Source organism: Xylocopa sonorina, chromosome 5 (genome assembly GCF_050948175.1).
Source record: "Xylocopa sonorina isolate GNS202 chromosome 5, iyXylSono1_principal, whole genome shotgun sequence".
Taxonomy (NCBI): domain Eukaryota; kingdom Metazoa; phylum Arthropoda; class Insecta; order Hymenoptera; family Apidae; genus Xylocopa; species Xylocopa sonorina.
The window spans coordinates 4,497,517-4,519,996 of NC_135197.1; the positions used below are offsets into that span (position 1 = coordinate 4,497,517).

At 45.0% G+C, this 22,480-nt stretch overlaps 1 protein-coding gene across 2 annotated transcripts in view; it reads right to left on the reverse strand.

Annotated features, from left to right (window-relative positions):
- Positions 1–1,359: 1,359 nt before the first annotated feature.
- Dpr12 (defective proboscis extension response 12) overlaps positions 1,360–22,480 on the reverse strand; it is a 57,754-nt gene continuing 36,633 nt past the window's right edge. For both annotated transcript variants that reach the window (XM_076894894.1, XM_076894893.1), the window contains exons 2-7: positions 6,686–6,783; positions 4,597–4,787; positions 4,314–4,475; positions 3,748–3,882; positions 1,863–2,073; positions 1,360–1,619 (exon numbers count right to left, since the gene is read on the reverse strand). In XM_076894894.1, the coding sequence (XP_076751009.1) occupies positions 1,507–1,619; positions 1,863–2,073; positions 3,748–3,882; positions 4,314–4,475; positions 4,597–4,787; positions 6,686–6,761 (888 nt within the window). In that variant the 5' untranslated portion in view covers positions 6,762–6,783 and the 3' untranslated portion in view covers positions 1,360–1,506. The remainder of the gene's footprint in view (positions 1,620–1,862; positions 2,074–3,747; positions 3,883–4,313; positions 4,476–4,596; positions 4,788–6,685; positions 6,784–22,480) is intronic.

A 22,480-nucleotide genomic window follows, 5' to 3' on the forward strand; every position in this document is an offset into this window, starting at 1 on the left:
CGTAGAGGAGAACACGAGCAATGCACCTCACGGTCTATCGATCACGCAAATACACGTCTTGCGTGTACGAGGCTACGAAACGATATGTACGCCGGATTCGCGGCGAATAAAATGGGAATGAAATGTTTCGAGTGGTGATTAATTATTAGAACGGTTGCGAGAAATGAAGCGGAAGGGCCGAGGGTAGTTTGCTGAGATGTAAAGTACCGCAAATACCAGGTGATTATTGAGTAACGCCGTCGATATGAAACTTTCGATTCACGCACGCTCGTCTCCGTTCCCGTAACTCATGGTCGTTCGTTCGAACGAAAGTGGGCCAAAATTTGTGGAGAACTTGCCACGGCGCGGGGTGGTCGCTCGTGGCCGTCGAACGGAACCGGAAACCTATCGTAACGCTTTAGACGGGGGACGAGGCTAAACCGATGCGACGCGGAGAGTTCGTATTGCTTTCGAGGAATGTTACGATTAATTAACTTTTACCGAGATACGCGACGCGCCGCCGGTTCTCTCTTTTAATTTCCCCTGTTCATTTTCCAGAAAACGATCCGAACGCGCTAAGCGGCGTTAAATTAATCGAATCTGTGAAAAAGTTCACCGCTATATAAAAACTGACACGATCACAGCTTTGGTTTTTATGTAAGTTTAATAATGAAAGTCTCACGTCGAAAACAAGTTTATAATTAACTTAGATAGAGAGTGGTACTACGATACGCCAACGATAAGATTCTATTTATAATATGTACTTAAGTGTTATTGCACTTTATTCGTTCCTTGAAGGATTAACTAAGACAGTGCCTTCTATCCGGCGCGTGTACCGCGTGACTTTGGTCACGCTTCGCTCCTTTGTCGCGGAAAATTCCATTTTCCGAAACGTTCGAATTCCCGTTAATTAAAATTATCTTATATACCTCTGCTGAAGGAAACAGACGTAATTAGAAATTGGGCGTGAGGGATGGAGCGAACATGAAGGGGAGAGAAAGTGTGTGTGTGTCATAGAAAGAGAGAGAGAGAGAAAGAGAGAGAAAGAAAGAGAGAGAGAGAGAGAGAGAGATTGCAATTACCCGCAAGTATCTTTATCAGTTTAGTCGCACGTCAATGATGCGGACACACGGAACGCGATCTACCATGAAAATCTCGTATATCGAAAGAATTCAGCCGGCGGCAATCTCGGCGACGATACGGAAAGAGCGATTATACCAGAAAAAAGGCAATAAGACGTAACGATTGTTCGAACGCGACTTAATTGATCGTGGCGAGAAAGAAAGAAGTAAAATTTCGAATTAAGACGATGGCGATAAGAGTAGAAACGTGTCGAGGTAAAAAAAGCAGGAAGGACCTAAAGGAATACAGAGAGAAACAAAAGATCGCATTGTATGACGATGTGTCCAGCATTTCAAAGGGAAAGAAGGAGGAGTGAATAGAGGGTTAAAATCGCAGAATAGTAGCCTATCTATCACAAACGGAAGTAACGGTATAATAATTTATGGACATATCGAAGAGAAACGCTTATCGCGTTAAAAGGACCTCTATCGCAACGGTGACAATTAGTACTAGCAATTCACAGAAATTTTTCGCCGCAGCCGACGTCTTGCGGCGCTGTATGGCTGCCATTTTGTCACCTGAAACACGTTCGAAAGTATTGCAATTAGTAAATCGTGCGAACGTCGTGATATATATACAATATATATATATATATATATATATATATATATATATATATATATATATATATATATTGTTTTTTATATCCTCTATAATTTTTATCGGGATAAAATTTCATTGGAAAATAATGGCAATGGATTCAGAACAAAAGCTTTTGTTTCGTTTAATATATTATACGAGGGATTATTCTCTGAAAGTACCTTCTGTGACAAAGACATAGATAGATGCCGGCTTGGTATTTGAGGCGCTGCACGTATAATTGCCCGTGTCCGATTCGACCGCTTGGTGAATCGTTAGTCGACTTTGAGTCGAGCTGGGATCGGTTTGTACGGTTACGCTGCCCCGCGTAATATCGTAATTTATCATTCGATTATTGTGATACCAGAAAACATATTGCGGCGGTGTTGGACTCTGAAACGGTGAAAAATAAATATTAACCGATGAATAATTGTCGGGACAAGAAAGATATCGCGATCCGTGCTACTCTTAAATTAAAGAAGATAAGTAAATGTAAATAATTGGCAGTATTTTCACGAAGGCTAATATAGCGATAAAAATCATTTCTACCAGCACAAGTGGAAACTTAAAAATTTCAATGAACCCTACTCTATACTGTTCCGGTTTGGCGATAATTAAAATGTCATTTTAATGCATTCTGCGGACACTGTATTGATTCTCGATGCGTGGACGGCAATTTCGTCGCCACCTAGCGTAATTAAGTCTAGCCGGAATAATTGCCGAAACGATTGATCGTTGTCAATACGACGAATGTGTGGCACGAGTTTTTGCCTGGCCGTGTCTGATAGACATTTTTTTGGCCCGGCTGTGGCGTTCTCACGGACCAAACGAAAAGGGGATGCTTTTCGATGCGCGTCCGACTCGAAAGATATTTCTATTGCGAGGCGCACGTAGCGAAATAGAACTTCGACGTCAGCCACTTGTAGCGAACATCGCGGAACGTTAGTGGACGCCTTTTCCACTGCTCGAACCGTTCGAGACAAAGTCATTCCTCGATTCGACAATTTTCACATGCTTCAATGTTTGATGCAAACGTTGCGTACCGTCTTTCTTAGTCTCGAATGGACTCGCAGTGGTTTAATCCATTGTCTTGCCACGGTAGCTCGCATTATCGTTAACACCTTATCGTTAATTCATTATCACAACAAATCGATTATAGGGTCCAAATATCAACGTGTTAATAGCGTCTCAGCACTATTCCTGCAACGTCAACGTACCCAAGTTTGTCTTACCGCGGTATATAACGTACTTATGAATACCGTATCTTCTTATAGGGTGCTTCCCTCAGAAGCCATATCGCTTTCGCGTTAATACCATCAATTTAGCGCGAAAGAATTTCTTAAATGCATTTCCCTGGTATCTTCGTTAAACGAGGGGCGAATCCGGACGTTGCAGATCAATGTACTAGCTCTCCGCGCGATTCGAACGTTTAAGACACGTCCCCGTTTTGTCCGCGGACCGGTTATTATACGCGTGCACGGTTAGGCGAGATGGAGAGAGAGAGAGAGAGAGAAAAAAAAACGTCACACTTTATTTTCGTTTCCCAATAGTGTCGAGTTTGCAGCGGCGGTCGGCGATGCCGTTTTAATGCACTTCCACTCTTGTATTCGCGACTAAGCTGCGCCTATTTCGCTAGAGGTTTTTCCATTCCACGCTCGTACCCAAGGTACATTCAATGTTCCCACGAACTGCAAGCTCCGCGTTTCTATGTGTATACCTTCGTTAAGCGGATGGACAGCATCGCGTGCACTTTATTCACGGCCGTGCCGTGCATATGAGCAGCGCGGTTATTCTCGCTCGTATCAATGGAACTGATATAAAAAATGTGAACGCGACCGTGTTCATTATTCGAAACGAATCCCTCCAGCCGATTTACAGCGACACCGTTCGAGGCCAGCGCCAACGGGAACGCGCAGTTACGGGCCACGCGGAAGTGTGTTTCGAACGACGGGGATTCGTACGGCCGGTGAAAAATTGAACAGGTCTGCATTAATCGTTTCCCAGTGCTGCCGAGTGAAATATTTATTCCACGGCGATTTATTAAACGCGATTAATACGAAGTCTTACCTTCTCTATTATGCATACGAGATTTATAATAGATCCTACGTCGACGTGATGCTCGCCGCTCCCTAATATAAATGCTTCTGGTGTAACTATGTTTAATTTGACGAAGTGTGATAGTATCCCTGTACTCCTTGAGACCTGCAACGGAAAATACCTCGTACAACATCGCACGCATTGCAATATTCAACGGGAAGTTCGGATAAACAATTATATCAAAAATCGAGGGCCGTTCATTCGACGCAGACATTCGGACCTAATAGAATTGTCTGTTTCGTGTAATATAATAAAGGGACGTACATATTTGAAGCAACATTCTAGGGACGATAAATTTACGTAAACAGGTTGCTTGTTTGCTCACGCGAATTTCACCGCCTAGTCTCATTAAAATCGATTCGTTCCGAGGGTTGCCAGCGCTCGACAACAACGAGACGCCGTCTCAGCGCTGGCGAACCCTTCGCGGCGTTCTCCGCGGAGGTACGACAGGAATCGCGCAGTGTAAACCGGCGTTAATAATTTCAGAGGGGCTGATTAAAGCGATTCCCGTGGAGGACAATTAGTCGCGTTATTACCTGACACTCGTAGGTCCCGTTGTCTCTGTCCTGAACATACTTGATCTGAAGGGTCCAGTCGTCCGAGCCCTCGGGATGCAAAACTTGAAACCGTTCGTCGTTCGTGTACGTGAACGTCGAGCTGGTCAGGACGTGGAAGTCACGTCGTCGTATCCAGGATATCTGCGGGACAGATGGCACGTTCGTCGATCAGGTTTCTTGCTACAAACTGAATCGGTCTCGAACGATGGTTCCACGTTCTTTTGGTTAAAACAGCGATCGAGGGCAGGTAACGGTCACTCACCTCGGCGTCGGACACCGTTCTGTCTGCCAGATTCCGAACTTTGCAATGCAGAAACGCTGTACCACCCAGCTGCGCCGTGACGTTCGATACGGTGTTGTTGTCGTTCGCCTCGTTCACTCTCTGCAGCTCGTCCAGGTTGCTGAACCAGAGCGTCTTCCAATCCGACGGTATGCTGTACGGGACGCGTCGATCTGGAACGTTTTTTTCTTTCTTTTGGAAATATTCCAACGGTGAACGGCCTCTTTGAAAGGTATTCAGCGGTCTTAGCTCTCGGATGGCTATTGAATTCGCAGTGGTAATTTGCGGGGATGAGGTTCGCGAACGGATACGTTGTAGCCCGTAAGAAAAGGTAAGGGATCGATGGGCGAAGTGAAATGGCGTTTGAAATCAGATCTCTTTCGACTGGTTCATTTGATCGTTTAGGTTCCACGGTATCTGATTTGTTTTGACGACGTGGGCCGAGTTGTTTAGAGTTATCGCTGTTCCAGGAACTTGTTATCCCTTAGAAACTAAGCATCAAAGTGGGAAACTTTTGGGTGTCGTTAGGAAGGGAAATGGATTGGCGATTTAGATTCGAAAGTCGCTCGACTGTTATTGTTTCTTGCAGTCCGAAGCGATTCGAGAGTATCGCTTGAAATTGTTTCTTATCGGGTACGGACACTGTGCGTCGAAGTCAGAACTTCGAGATGATTAGATTTAAAATCGCGTTGCGCGTTACGTTTAAGAGCGAAACAATCCTTTCACCTCGAGAATGCATCGTAATTGTTCCATTAGCTCCGTATTAATTAATTAAGTTAACCGACATGAAAGGAAGCGGACGTTAACCGAAAGAAACGCGGTCAAGGAAGTTTAACGCGTAACGGGGGTTGCGGATGGCTAGTGGGGATGACAAGCTCGAGGCAATTGGAAAGTAACCGTGGTCCTCTGGTAAAGGGAATGCCGAAGAATGAGGGAAATCGGTGGAGTACGGAAAGCTGGCTTGTTGAATATAGAAATCCGTAAATGGAAAGAGAGAAAATTGAGAAACGGAGAGAGGCAGGCGACAGGAAGGAACGGGGGTGGCTGGTAGAAGGAAGCGACGGAGGGGTCTAGGCAAAAGACAAGCACTTGAGACTGAACTTTGCGAGCTTTTGAATGCAGGGCATAAGCTACCTGCCTTTTGTTTCCGCGAGACAATGCGAAACCTTATACAACGAGACAAGAAGCTGGGTCTACGAGGGAAAGGTGCTCCTACTTTGCTTCGACCAGTTAGTTGGGCAGGGTTGTGTTCTTTTCTTTCCTCTTTAAGTATTCCCAATTCACAACCGCTTTTGAGTGTGTAGCAAGTGCACACTAGAGAAGATTTTTCGCGAGGTTAGCGTGCTTTTAGGCATATTTTTTTCCCTCCATTTCTCCCGTTGCTCTCTTCTCCCGGCGGAGCCAGCGCGTCTCCTTTTGTCGCTCGGAACCGGCCTCTATTTATTGCGCATCAAGGCGGAGGCTTTATCTAATGCATACTTAATAGCATTAAAGTCCGCCCGGCGTACTTGACTTCTTACACGAGCGGATTACAAATGCGCAGGTACCGCGTGCACTATCGGATACACAGGATCGCCTCGGGAATCAGTATGACACACCGATTCTAGGATCCGATACCAAGCGTAATTCCGAGCAACCAAGTTTCGCTAAACACTTTATCCAACAGCCAGCGAATTATACAAGTTACTTAATACGTTTTCTATCTATTCGTGCTATTGATAATCTCCTACACTTTGCGTTCCTGTTTTAGAACTTCCGCCATAACGCGCAACTTCTGTCGTTCTCGATTACTAAAAAGAAAGTTGTCATTTTTTTTCTTTTCTCACCACCCAGACCAACCGGGAGTAACTATATACGGTATCACGTGAATCAGCTCTGGTCATTAATTAAATCATCCAACTAAATTGTATTCGAAGCTCGAAGCTTTCGTTGAAATTAAACGGGGGAGAGCCAAAATTGGATCGGGTAAAACGGATGCCAAGAAGTACAAAAGATCTTATATCCAGAGCCTGGAAATACGACGGGGACGCGGAGAACGGGGCAGGTTAAATGTTCCGAGAAAATTATTTACCTTTATCGAGCGACCTGGCCAGGAGAATTGTCGGCAGGATCAGAAAGACCATGTACCACGATAGCCGGTCCCGCATCCTTGCGAGGTTTCGAGTCCTCCTGGAAAAAGGAACGTTGGATTTTCGTTTATAAAATGAAAACGGTCTAGACGGTTAGAACAATATTTCGCGGGGAAGATATGGCTAATCTGGTTTCTAAACTAATCCATTTGTTGCGTACGTTATGTCAGACGCGTTCGATAAAGAACACGTGGTTTGGTAGTTTTACTTTTACAAAATTAGTTAGGATGGAAAGGGAAAGGTATACGTTATGCTTGAATCTTCATTCTCTTTTACTCGACTGTTGTTAACTGATTTAGTGTAGTATTGGTGGATATATCTCCTTTGTCTTTTTCCTTATTTTCGACTCTGTTACCACGCGTTTCGCAAGCATTTGAGGGGCGAAAGAATTTGTGTCCGATTTATAACAAATTGCCTTCGTTTCGTATGGCATTCTTGAAAGGGTCGAAGAAGAGATCCGATGCGCCACACGGTGTGCGCTGCTTTTCAACGATTTGCATATTAAAGGGCCACGAATCCTTTTGATACGGCTCTGTTCATTTTCAGTCTGGCCTTCGTTGATTTTCAGACTTGCGCGTTAGAAGAGTGTTAAAAAGCAGCTTTTGTTCGTTCCTCCACGTTGCAATTTATACAGATTGTACTGAAACAATGTGCGGCGTTCTTCAAATAAAATGAACATCATTTTCCCTTTTGCGCTCCCCACGGATGCGCCTGTATCAAGCAAATGGAATACGGTCTAAATAAAATACACGCATCATTTCCGTTCACATTTGTTTATGACATTTACCCATATGCGTGTTCCCTATATGTTCTTTATACCTCTCGTTTGGCCAGTATTAGAGAAACGAAAAGGCTTACACACGTTTCATCTCCCAATCCCGGTCGCATTTACTCACTTTTCAGCGTTACGTACGACCGGTAACGAAGAGATTAATCCCTCGATGGTCGCGGTGCTGCCGCTGTTGGATAACACGTCATTATTTGTCAATGCACGTGCTGATTAAACAATTTACGTGGCGGAAATAGAAGCGCACACTTATTTCTTGCGGTCGATCGCCGGCAGTCGCGTTAATTGGCCTGTTAAAGTTCCGTTCGCCCGATGCGCACAGCAACAACCGTTTTACGGCTAATAAAACGGGACGAAATGCAAATAGGTTGTGATAAATCGAGTAAACGTGCCGCCTTTATCGCAGAAAGAATCGTTCGCATTAACGTTTAATCGTGTGTGTTTCTCTCCTTTCTTTCCTTTCTTTTTCTCTTCTTTTTTTTGTCGTCCCTTCCTTCCTTTTATCTATCCACCCTAACCGAACTCCGCTCCACGGTCCAGATTACGCTATAAAAGTCTATTGTTCGAATTTTTACGCGTTGCCATCGTAATTTCGCGCGATACGGACGTAAAGTTTGAGTGGTCAAGGAGCGGCGAGGTAAATGGGGGAAACAAGTAGAAATGAGGGTGGAACGTTTTAACGGGACCAAAATGGCCGGGTATTTATTTTTATTCACCGGACGCGTATGCATGCGGGTATAAAATGGTAAAATATTTTCACAGGGACATGTTTACTGCACGCATATACGTTCGCCTATAATGATTTCCCTGTTAAAAATTGTAAAATAGTTGGGAACAAGTGACGGAGCAGGAGGGAAGGGGAGTGAGCATCCGAATTGCATAGTCGTAATAATTTCGGCAAATATTGGGTCGAAAGGGAACGCTCTTTTCGTGATTAAATCAGCGATACGGTGTGATTTAACGCGGGACGATGGTAAAATTGTTATTTGAGAAAACGAGCTACCGAGCCGAACTAAAGAACGCAGCCAGCCATTACAGATAAACTGAATTTGCATTTATCCGGCAGCGGCGTCATTTTATTTAACGCGGTTATCTAATAATTTCTACCGCTCGCGATTTAGTGCATCAAGACAAATACTCGCGTGTCGCATAATTACATAAAAAATGCGATCGGCGCGATCCACCGTTCCTCTGGATACCCCGCGATCCACCCCATAAGCCGATGAAAAACGCAAAGATAAACACGTACGAATTTTCATTACGCCACATCCATTCGTGTTATTTCCATTGAAATCCGTTCGCTTGGTTTAGTCGTATCATATATCCGTCACAGAGGGATGCGCGGAATGATTTTCGAAACGATCAATCCTGAATATGCAACAAACAATCAGAAGTAAAACGCGCGCGTATAACGTCTTGTTTGGGCGTATTTGTGCAGGCGTGGGATTAAAAAATGCAGGTGGAACGCCAGGACAGGATACAAATGCGCTCCTCCGCTTTACGATTCCGGTTCGCTCCAAGTCCCACTGGCCGGCTGGTATATCTATCTTCAAAAACGGCACGGGATACTCCGGGCCAGGATTCTCCTCTCTGTTGCCAATCGTTATTCGAGATTTATTGTTTCCCGGCGATGGCTGGGTCACGGAATCAGGTTCATTCGCCGCTCCGCCCTCGCAAGGGCTCCCATTCAAGCGGCGCTGCTTTGCATAAATTTCCGTGTAGATGCGATGCGATATCAGATCAACGTCGCGATAGAAATAGGATATATCTATGTATATATACAGATATACATATATATATATACACGTGCACGTATAGAAATACGCGCGCATACACGTAGATAAGCGGAACATACACGTAAAACGGTACGTAGCGCGTATGCGTAGGTATTATTGATTCGTTGCCAATATAATGCGCGTTGACGCAAGCCAGGTTAGTCGATGCACGTCTTCGTATAAGTAGCTGGTCCACCTTTGCCTGCGATCCTCCCGGATGGCAATTGGCTAGTTACAATAGACCAGAACCGGGAGCGGTCGTACGCGCGGTAAATGCACCGCTGATGAAACAGTTGTACGGCACGTACGTACACGGGCGATACGCGCGGTTAATGGAAACCTTTCCTTTGGCACATTCGATCGATAAATGGGTCTGCAGGGAGCAGTCGTAAAGGGTTAGCGTGCCGCTTGCATGCGGCGTCTGCCGATGCTTCTTACGTATGCATGGAATCGGGTAAGATTAGGGGTCTGGTGTACAGGCCGGGGTTGAGCCACACCGGGTAGAATTAAAGTGCGAGCTGTGTTTCTTGCGGCGTGTGCTACGCGAATATGGAACTGGCCGGAATTAGCCGCCAGTTTTGATCCTTCCTGTCCGGAAATGTTGCATTAACCCCACCAGCCAGCCTGAAACTGATCGTTTTCGTGTTCCCGTTACTCCCTGGCGAACATTGGGGAAAGTTTGCGAAGTCTGGGGGCGTGACAGGCTTTTGGGCGGAAACACGAACCGAATCCAGCCGTTACGACGTATTACGTTCATTAATGGAATGGATATGAAAATACGAAATCTCGATGATGAGATGGTTAGGTGGGTATATACGATCATAGCTAGGCTGTTCCTCGAGGAACACGCTTTGTAGTGTAGACGCGTTTGCCTGAATCTTTAAGTCCGAAGCGCATTTCGCGTTCGCGAAAAGGCTGGAACGGCGGCGAACACTGGTCGAGGCGGCCCTGTCGGTGAAACAGCGGTTCTATCGCGCGTGACTTCGCATGTTAAGTGCCATTGCCAATGTACATGTACGTATTCCACGTTTCCAGTGTGCGCGTGTCGTTGCACCAGTGCGTGCGCCACGAAATGGAAACAGGCCGTGAATGCATGCTCACGTTGGGATCAAAAACAGATTGCCGGTGGAAATTCGCCTCTTTTCTTCCTTTTCTTTATTCCCGGCCGTTCGATTCCCTTCTGCGCCACCTCGTTTCTCCTCGTTTCACTTGTTGTTCCGCAGCTGTTCGTTCGGACAACGCCGAGCCCCGGACCGAGCACGTACGACCGCTCGCCTAAGGGCAATTGTCCGCTTTGTTTGCTAGGCCGAGTGGCTGCGCAAACTTATACAACAATTTCGTTCTTAGTGCTCTCAATTAACTTAAGAGCAATTCGACTCGAACCGCCGCGAAATGGCTCGTCGCTGAAACTTCGTCGCGTGTATCGTTCGATTCGTCGGTCGCGATCGGTGGCTACGCGGTCGTCTGGAACTTCTTGCAAACCTGGACGACTCGCAAACTCTGTGGTTCCTCGCTGCGCAAAACGTGCAGTTGTAATTTTTCAGGTTGGACGAAACACGTACCTCCTCGAGCATTTAACCAGTATCTTACGGAACGCAGTCACGCGGCATATTTCAGAGGAAAAATCGCGGGTCGTCCAGGGTTAAACAGGGTGGCGCGCTATCACGACTGGCAAAATATTCTGCCATGGGCGGAATGGGTTTTGCATGACCCAGCGGTTATAGAACGGTCGTACGCGAATCTAGATCGAAATGATCAGGGTCTGGCTGGATGGTAGTCATTAACGAGGACCGGTGCTACTACGTCGATGGTTCGCGTCACGATTATCCAACGCATGATAATATCTCTATTTCATCGAGGACGTGACTCGTCATACGTGACCTCTCAGACATCCGGACGAATGTCGATAACCCTTCGATGTCATTCGTCAACGTCGGCCTTCCGCAGGGGCGGAAGGGTTCCGGGGTAGCTTCTACTAAACTTCTCCCTCTTCCCAGGTCTGTTTATGACCGCGAGAGAACTTTTTCCTTCGTCTCGCCCGTCGTAAACGCGGAGCGTTCCGTCGAAATTGGTAGTCCGGTGGCCGCGGGCCTCATTATTTTTAATTGAGGCGAAACACACTAACAGTTTCGGGGGGTAAGGTGGCGGATACGCGCAAACGACTTTATTCCAGCACAATGACTCGCTATGGAATGTCGTCCCCGCGTTAATTATTCGCTTCGACGCGACGGAACATTTCGTGTTTTGTGGCTGCGAGGAAGAAGCGGCTGGCCGTATTCCCGCTAATAATTTCGTGCCGCGCAATATTGGGGGATTATTGCTGCGACGGGCCGGAAAAATTGTGAAAATACGCGGTAAACGCGTGTTCGAACGCGCTAATCTTTAAACAAAAATTCGTCGACGGTTCGAGTGGAAATGTTTGGGCGGGCAGACGGTATTATAAACGCAAGTAGATTTGTTTTATCTTTTAATAATCGCGAATTTATTTCGTACATTTCCATATTTTATATTGTTTATCGTGTATTTTATTACATCTTGTGCGTTTACATTTTGCTCATAAATGCATAAACGTCCGCAGTTTGTCGGCAGCGGTTCGATTACAAAAGGGAAGCAAATATGTTCATTTGAAGCCACGATATTAAGCTTAATCAAAAATTCGCTGTATATCCCTTCAAATTGGAGCGCGTCTGGTTGATTACGCAACATTCGAAAAGCAACATTTAGATAGAATTTGAGTTACGCGTCTATCGCGATGTAGCTATTCAGATATTGTTCATTGTACAAACGAGCCGCAGTGAATGCGTTACTCTCATTGCAAGGATTACGTCCTTCTATGCAATCTCGGTTGGTATATTGCTCAAAATAATCAGAGAATTATACACGTGGTATATATTTTTGTTGGAATTAATCAAATCGTCTATTTTCGGATCGTCTAGTTTGCATTAATTTTTTAACGTTCCCCTCGAAAGTCTTAAACGAAGGGGTTGCTATTTCGCACGGCGGGTAGTAATTATCAACGAACACAGGGCCAGTAACAAGATAATTTGTTGCTTTCAACCGAAAGCTCGATGGGATCGAGCGAATGATTGAGCGTTCCTCGCACGAACGTTCGTATCGCGGGATCTTGCGCGATACTTCCGGTTCCGAAACGGTCCGTTACACGAACGTCGCGGATACGCGATATCTTGGCCAACATCCCACGCGTTGCCTCCAGAATAAAAGCGAGGAACGCGATACCTATGCCCGCCTTTACGTGCAAACCGATTCGTTCCTCGATCGATCCCCGATCCACCACCGTTTTCGATTCCACGTATTCGAATTTACCCTCCAATCCTCGGTATTCATGGACGAGTTACGTTCAACGGCGCGCAGATCCTGTCGCGGATCGTGTAATCAATGCGGAGGGTGTATCGTTTCTGGTCCCAGCATCGATTGTAACGTGTCGTTTGCTTACGTACGATCGGCGAACGCTCATAAAATACAAAAAGGATCGAGTGGGGATAATGTAGTTTTCGTTTCTATGAGTTCCTTAGGGGCTGCCGTTTTTTGAAATTATCTTTTTATTCTCTGTACCTAGTACGCGCACCACGATCGTACAAAAGCCGATTTGGGAACGGGCGGAAACCGAGGAGAAACAGTTTTCGTGTATCGATATTACGTACGTGTACGTGATATATTTCGATCAGGTGAAATTGCTTTTTAATTAGGGTACGGAAGTATAGCGAGCTGGCGATACTGTCGAGGATCGAGGAAATTCCGGGGCCGATGCCATTTCGGTGTATTTATTCTAGAAACGAGGGGAACGACCATCGGATAGATACATGTACATGATAAAACCGCTGTTTTCGGTAAAGTCCTTTTTTTATCGTCGAATGGAATCGTGCCTCGGTCACGAACACTAGATCTAGTTTGACGGGCCGGACATAGCGGTTATCGAATCAAAAATCGAATTTCTTATAAATCGACACGATTTACGTATCAGCTACGGGGGCCGATGATCGCTCCGATTTTCGCGAATCGAACATTCGGCCGGCGTTTTAATCCCGTTCGTCCTTCGTCAAACGTGGCGCGTCGGTGTTTCGAAGTAACGAGATTCGCTCGATGTTAAAGGATTATTCCCCGGTGATTTATCGATTTCGCGATTGTTACGTTTCCCTAAGTTTTTGCATGAATATCAACTTTCTGAAATATTTGCTACACCATACATCGAGTGCATGCACACGCGAGGACCGATACGGCTAAATGGTCACGGCCCACGCCTAGTCTATCCCAGATATCGCGATACGAGAAAATTGAAATTTTACGGCCAACATCAGGGACGATTGTACGTATGCAAATACGTGCTGCATATTTTTTGGCCGACTGCAGGCACCTTGGAACTACCTTCATTGATCGAATTCGATGTCTGGAGTGAGCCTGTTCTCCCATCTGTTCTGTATTTTTTTTACAGAGATTCTAAGTTAAACATGATTGAAAATCATATAAAAATATGGTCGATAATATAGTCACGAGATTGATTAAATTAAGAAACTCGATGAACGTCATCTTTTCTTTTTTTTATACGTCTTGTTATTCTGTTATGTCGTATACTCCGTTGAGTGATATTATTATTATCGTTATTATTATCTGCTTGGGACGTTGAGAGTGAAAGTGTTCGTATATCGAGATATTACTTTTTTATACTTTGAAACCATAAATTGAAGACTGTATTTTTTTCTGAAAAAAAAATGAAAATGTTAGAATAGTTTTTAGTTATCTTTAAAAGGAGTACACGTATTTGTCAATTGAATAATTCTGTCCGACCAAGGCAAGACTTCGATCACAGTTTTTCCATTATCGTTTTATCGCTACGGATACAAATTTCACGAGGTGAACGAGCCATAATTGTGAACGATAAACGCGCGGAACCGGCGGTGTTAAAACGGCAATCGAGGAGGCTTGAGGGACTGACACGTTCAATTTTTCAACGGCGGCGACACGGTTACCCCGATTGGATCGTCGTGAACGATTACCCTGCGAAAGACTACTTGCTGCGCGGTATTTGCGACACTCGACACTCGAGAGAAGCCCGAGGAGATAACGAAAGAGTTGGCTGGTCGGTAATAGGGCGACGCGAGTGTTGGAACTGTTCAACGACGGTTAAGGTAGATCTTTGGTAAAGTGATAGCAGAAGTGGCTTTCGTTTCTCATTTCTCGACCTCGAGTATATCTCTATAGTGCGGCGCGAGTCCACGCCGGACCGCTCGTTCAACAACGATCTCCAGCTCGAACGTTGAGCAAAGGTTCGTCTCCAGTTTAATGAGCAACTGTACAGTATGCTCAGACACGCCAGAAAATAGTCGATGTGTTATTTTCGTGTGTTTATAATTGTTTTCGCACGACTTTTGTACAATCGTTCGATAGAACTCTTGTTTGAACGTAAACGTTTGTGCACGGATGTTGGACATTTTTGATTGAAAATTTAAGGGCCGATTCTAGCAGCTAAAATAAAACGAAAATGAAGAATAACAATTTTGCGTTTGAGTTTTCGTTTTCGAGGAAAACGAGTTTGAAGGTTCGCCAGTAGTAAGAGTCTACCATAAGTCGGACGCGGACGTCTGCGCTCGGCCATACGCGATTCTTGCTACTTATCGCATTGATTATGGGATTTTTATTATCAGTGGATATCGAACTTTCATTTTTCTATGCATCCATATACTATTATACGGTATACGTAATGAAATTTGTAATATTATGACAGATTTTGTTAGACGTTTTAAAATATGTCTTACATTCTATCCTTAAAGGAAGAACGTTAATGCAGGAGGATGAAACGGTCAAACAATTAATGGAAGTACTAGCATTTTAATTTTTCTGATTTTGCAACACGTTTGCACGGCTGTCAAACATCGTGTTAGCCGGAACCAGGTCATAGTACACGGTCCAGTTGTCACAGCTGAAAGACTGATTAAGAGATACTGCTGTGAGTCAGATATTCTTTGTATTATAGCATTTAGTTTATTGCAAGTTTGTTGGCGTGCGAAATTAAACAATTTTACGTGATTTGACGATTGCATGTATCACCATTTGTCAGTGCAATGGTGAGCATTGGTGAGCATTGGTGTTACAATCGAAGAAAAATTTAATTCCTTTTTAACCCTTCCGCTACGAAGCCAGAGAACAAAAACATCTGTCGACCTAGCGCGACATGAAAGGGGAACTTCATGAACAGAGATCGCTAACAAGGTTTCATGAATTTCATTACAAAATGTAAAGGAAAGTGGAAAAAGGAGATCGAGGACTAACAATACCATGCAATAGTAGGAAACGAAAAAAGATTATTTCGTTACAGGTAGTAAATTATTTCATAGAAGCTCACTATATGCTTCAGTTAAAACGAGTTACGTGTGTCGACAGTATGCTGACGTCCGTAGCGGAGGGATTAAAGAGTTTAGTTGTGTCATTTTTCACGAAGAAGCACTAGATTTTTTATTATTTTTATCATTGCTAATTGACCAACGTGTATGTGCATGTTGTATTAATTATGGCTCGTAAATGTAAAGAAAGTGTATATAGCCTACTTTTTTTACAAGACAAATAGGATTAGCCCGACTGCGGTTCCTTCGTCGTTTCCGTGCATTGTTGCGACGGTATCTGGTCAAGACAGGTCGAAGAGAATAGCGTAGCAGGAAATAGAACGAGGATTACGAGTAGGCGAATACTTCATTATGAGGCCTGCATAGAAACTTGCGGAATGATAATACTCGAACAGTCCAGGGAAGATGCTGGGCTGTGGTCGTCCCGGTGGACTATCACCGCGCGTCCCTGCTCGAGTCTCCGGCATTTCCTTCTCTTTGATGAGAATGGATTATTCTTAATTAGAAAAAGGAATATTTTTCTGCTCTCCATTTAGTTGGCGTTGCCTCCCTTTTGTCGCTACCAACGATAATTGTCGCTGTCGGCGGAAATGTCTGTTTCATTGTGTCAGCATTTTTGTCTACGAACAGAATGTATATAATATATACGTTCTTCGTTTTGTCGTTAATTATAGTGGTCACTCCTCGACTTTCTCTTAATTAATCTGCACGTCTGTATTACCAAGCACAACCACGTGAAAGTACAGCGTCCACGTCTCCCCTCTCTCACTCTCTTTCTGTCTCCCTCTGACTTAAAGGTTAGTCGACAGTATTTTGCCGGATAAAAAGGTACATTTCCCGTGGACGATGACAGCGGTTGTCGAGGCCGGACAATTAACCTATTTCTTGTCAACGTCCCGCGGAAGAAAGGATTCGCACGAAGCACGGTTGACCTTATCAAAAAGAAAGGGACGTCGAATTAGTCGGCGGCGGTGTCCCGAAAAGGACGATACGGACACGTCCGGTCTGTATTTCCCCCCTGTTTCGGTTCCGGTGGACACTCGGCTTCGCTAGGCGCAAAAACGGACGAGAGGAGAACCTGTAGGAGATCTGTACAAGAGACGCCAACCTTGTAGCTGAATTGCCCTTCGGGATGGAATTGTTCGATAGAGATCCTTGGCAATAACTGGTCCATCCTTTGCCTCTTCCTCTCTTTCTCTCTTTCTCTCCCCCTCTTTCTCCATCTCCTACCCTTCACTTCGGCTCTTCTTGTCTCTTCGCTTCGCGTTCCACCTTCCCTCGTCCCGTTGCTTTTGATAACTTGTTCCGACAGCCGGCTGACCATGCCCGTTCTGAGATCTCGCATCGAAGGCACGTATCGTTCTGTCACGATTTATCATTGAGATAGCTATACGGGCAATATTGTTGGCCCCGCTGCTGCCATCGATAAAGATCACGTTCGTACGCTCGTACGAAGATCTATGAGAAAGTCTCATTGAGGATTGCCGCGTGAGCGAACCCGATCGACCGGCACGGTTTGTCGTCCGTTGCTATTCTTTGCGGAATGGTAACGCTGCAACGACCTGCGATACCCTCTCGCATAAGAAACGCCCGTCCTCGGTTCGTATACGCGACACGACGAATGGAAAATACGCTCGTATAATTCTTGGCGAATTGCGTTTTGTTAACGTCACCTACCCGTGACAGACGTCCCGCTGGTCGAGGTTATGGAACTCTTGACGCGACGAGTGAGATACGAGGGCAGAATACGACCAGGGTTTTAAGAATGGATTAAGGGATTGCATCGTAGCGTATGGCGGTGGCGATTTCACGTCGGGCTGACGGCGAATCGATGACGTCCGCGAAGAGAGATAAATGAACCACGACCCGCTCGTGAATGGTTTATCTTGGCAACCGGTCCATTTGGCTACTCATTCCGTGCTTTGGATAGCTGGCGACCCCTAATCGTTTTTAAAAACAATTGTCAGCGAACGGAGTGGCTCAATTTGACAGAGAGTAATTTACTTCCAACGGTTCGTCCGTGCACGGTATTTTTGCGGGACGTCCGATATCCACCTGTTCGCAGTATTAGAACAAGGGGGTTGATAGAAATACGAATCGACGGAGGTTCGATGGATATTGCCGATGAAAGAATTATGCGTGAGTCAAGATTGTAGGAGATGTAGCACGCGAGGAATAAGACTTTAGGTTTCAACAATTGTAGCTGATACTTGACGAATTTACTTAGGACTTTAATGTACCTACGAGGCTACCAAAGTAGCCCAGTAAACTAGTCAAGCCGCAGCGATAAGGGTGGTAACCCAAATACCCACGGAGGGACTGGCACTTGTTGTTTGTTCGAAACTAACAGAGAGCATCGGCTATTGACGAGCAAGAAATATCTTTCTGAAAATTACTACCCAGCAAAGATGTCGCGAAGACCAGGCTGTAAAGAGTCCCGGAAACTGCGTAGCATAAAACGAAACCAGCGAGATCGCCCCGTTGAATATGCAGCGTCCGGAGGTAAACGAATACTTTCAATAAATTTACAGTTTCTTGCTCAAAGGAATACGTAACGACGCAGTTTTGAGGCAGCTGCTCCGTGGCATATACACGGTCGACCTCACGGCTGATCTCGCACACACCATCAAGCAGTCGGGATTATTACGTCCGAGGAATCTGCATAAACAGTCGCCTCGAAACTAGGAGGAGGTACCCTGAGCGGTGCCGTCGTGGTGTAAGTTCGCTCACAGTAGACACACTTTCCCGGCCTACACTTTCCATTTCACTTCTTTACACGGCTGTTGATTACTTCCGACGGGGTTAAGCAAAGCTTCGAGCAGAGCTTCTTTTGCCGGGGACAAGTGAAAGAGGAGAAAGAGGGAGGCCTGCTGTAACGCCTCTGGCACCCTATTGTATCAACTTTCAAGTTCAGACGATAGAAATGTCGCGTTCCGTTTTTCTTTTTCTTTTTTTCTTTTTGCTCGCCAGGTATTCTATCATTTGCTTCCGTGGTACGAGCCTGTCGCGCCTAATTCTCTTGTTTCACGTTTTCCGCCCAACGTGATCCGTGTCTCTCCTTGTTCGCGAGGCAATTGTGCATACGTTGTTACTCGCGTTCAGGGAGCAGGCGAATAAAAATAAATTGCAACTTGGAGTTAGAGCTAAAAATATTTCCACGTGCATCGCAGGTTAATATTGTCGAGGGAAAATTTAATTTATTATTTCACTTGGCGAGAAATCGATCTTCCTTTCCAATTCTCGCGCGATTATTTTACCATTTCTATATTAAGAATTCAACTAGCTTATATTGAGAAAAATAGAAAAAGTTCTCGTGAACAGACGACTGGAAATGGTTCGTGTGGCCGTTCTTCGACTCGGAAATATGACGTTTTTCAATAGTAACGTCCTATCGTTTTCGCAGCCTGGCCGAATCCTTTCTGTTCACCGAGGGCTCGTTTCTTACGATGACGAACGGCGCGGCACATAAGAAACCAATTTTAGGATCAGCTGTGTCCGGAACGAATGATTACCGGATCCGGCTAGCGATTCGCTAAGAAAGATTGCAGAAAAAGTGAATGGGCCGTGCCGTCGCGATCTATCAGTGTTCCATTATTCTCGAGGGTGTCTCGACCACGTAGATATCTGTCTTTCCCTCTCGTTCTCCTCCCGTTTCCCAGCTAGACGCCGCGTTTCCTTTCGAATACGTGACCAGAAAGTAGCTACCACCGTGTGGATTAGTAAAACATGGAGTAATTTCGTTGGGAAACGACCCCTCGGTGCCAGTGGTTGTTGCCCATACGTCAGCTGCTCGCGTGACACCGATGTCGTCCGTTCAACCGTACATTCCGAACCAATTGTTTATTACTGCAGTATTTTAAATCATATTGGTATTCGACGCTAGAACGAAGGTCGAATATCCGCTTTTGCTATCCGCTTCATTTTTTTCGGTTCGATTTTCTTTCCATCGAGAACCATTCCAATTATTTGTTCGAATTAATAACTATACATGTGGATGCTATCAAATATTTTCCCATTTCTTTTTTTTTTTTAGCAAATTCGAATTAATACTTCGTAATTTGTTGTCGTCGGTTTTCGACTCGAGTGTAGTTTGATATCATATTTGAGTTGAAATTGTCGAGCAAGACGTAACAGGGAGATCTGCGTGAAAGTTTGAGCGCGTTGACAGTTTCCCGAATGTCCATTACTTAAGGGTTATACCAATTTGCGAGGTACAAGCGAAAACACGCCCGGCTCTTTTCGTTTAAATACACTTTCCGTTAATTGAATGTACATTCATTAAGTGGGCCTCAAACAGTGTCGCTTCGCGTGTACATATTTTGCCGGAAGTGAAACAGAATGATTTTATAATAATGCGGCCGGCACTGTATCAGAACCAATGGGCGAAACTAAATCAACGCTATTTCAATATCAATACCAATTCTAATTTACAGTCAATTTAATAATCCCGCGCCACCGTGTACGATTTCGGAATCGCGAATTTATTCTGCAAATACACACTGTCTGTTGTTTCTATACATATTAAGTTAATCGAGTTTTGCACGGAAATGTTCGTCGCATACTTCTCCCGATATACACGGTATTTCGAAACGATAGATCGCGTCAATTAAGAGGCGACAAAGACAATGTTCTTTTCTTTTTTTCTTTTTTAGTAACAAATTTTTGACATTACAGTGAGAGTACTTCCACGTATCATTGTCATCGTTGATAAAGGAAACGAAGTAAGAACAAAAGATAGGTTCGCGATATCAGTGCGCGTATTAGTGTCTCTACCTATCGATTCGCGTTTGATACAAGGCGGAACGTTTGCATTTCGCATGGCTGTCGACACATCGAGGGTTGTTGGAAGATAAGTGTCTCATTCTGTCCAGATCGATTAAGCGACGATGCGCGATCCGTGTCGTGAAAAACGTAGCGGAGGAGGTACACTTTATTTCCACTTTATTATTTATTGATCACCTCTCTGTCTCTTAATTGGCATCTCGATAAGTATTCTAGGTAGAAAGTTGAAGTCACTTGATGTACAGCTTTATTTATAATAACCCCTCTCTTAATTAGAGTGTCGTTGGTCCGCGTCAAAATTACCGCGAACTTCTCCTGTATTAGTGTTAAGGAACTTAGCTCGGGGAAACTTTTCTAACAAGCCGGACAGGTAGCAATTGCGATGTCTAAACGCTTTAACGTCGTCGGGTTTCATGCGCCCATGTATATCCCTCGTCATCGATCGTATTAACTAGGCTCGAGACGTGTCGTGCAGATTATTCCCGTATATATACGTGTATACGTTATATGTCAACCAGAAGAATCGATGTTGATTCGAGGATAATTATAATTGACGTACAAGAAGGATGTTAAAAATTTACAAGGGTTCCACAGTGGGCGTGTCCCTTGTCAACTGTCACAGAAAATTCTCTGACACGACATCGGTGAATAAAGAAAGGGAAAAAGATACAAGTTCCATAAACGTAAATTACAACAAAGTTTGAGTAGTTGTTTGCAAGTGGCAGTCGAGGAACTGCCCTTTGCAGTGAATTTCAAACAAGTTTAAATGGTAGGGTGTCGTCGGCGACGGAATAATTGGTAGCGCGAAGGGTTAATCGTTTCTCATTCTGTATATAGAACGATGGTTATCCGATATTCGTTAGCCGGCAAGGTTCTTATTTTCCGTGGCCGCGATGGTTGCCAGTTGTCAGGGAACGGATGTTCACCAACTTTCTACTTAAAGCAATATCCCGGGGACCGCAAAAATCTCGGCCATTAGAGAGTTCCGTGACGAGTCTCCCCTTTCTAAGACGTCAACTTCTGCGGGGGGTGGAACTCTTTTGTTCGGACGGGGCCGTATGTATGGATGCGCTGTCGTATAAAGGAGATATTTTTAAGCCGAGGAGTAGAAAAGCAGCTTGCCCATTGAAGGGCGCATTATGCGGGCAGAAAATAGTCCGTCGTAGACTCGAAGTGTTTCTTCCTTAATTTGAAACGTCGCCGCGCGTTCTTCCGACGTTGGGACGTTTATTTTTCAATTCGGGTTAATTTGCGGATACCGTCGCTGCCGGTTTCACCCCTTTCTTCCGCGTGGAGAGGCCAATGAATCACCTTCGACGTCCCGGTCCACCTTTTCTCTTTTTCAAGAGGGACAAATATCCCGCCGCGAGTAAACAATTTTAATCCTTAATTGGTTGCGTAAGAAATTTATCGCTCGTAACGGATAGGTAATTTCACCGTATTTTATTCAACCGAGCGCACCGGTGTATTTATACCAAGAACGGCGCCGGGCTAGATTTATGGCACGGATGTAACTTCTGCATTTCTTTCGAGCCCGAGGATTTTCGTGTCCCATTGTTTGAACCTCCTCCAGTTATTCACCCCCGAGTTACGCGAATCTCGAATCTGAATCTCTCTCACTTCACTTCGGAACTCCTTACACATTTCTATGCGCTATCTACTACGTAATAATCCCCCGATGGTAGATAAATATATTCCCACTGAAAAGGTATTCGTACCTGGGAGCGAGAATCGAATCTTGGCTCCCGATCGACGAGAAGAGAAGCGCCGCCCGATTACTTTCGCCCGATGACTCCGTTTACCATGGGAGTGATTAATTCGACGGCAGGGTCGCGGCGAAAGGCTCCCAGCGCGACGGGAGAAAAAGAATGAATTCCCGACAAAAGGTTTAACTACGTCATTATTTCGATTATACGGGGAGACTTTGAATTTCAATGGGGACCGTCCTTCGCCGCGGACAGTCGCGTCGCACTTTTCCCTCTTCTCCCTCGCCCCGGTTTTTTTTCACCCCTTTCCGTTCTCTTTCCCCGCCTCGCA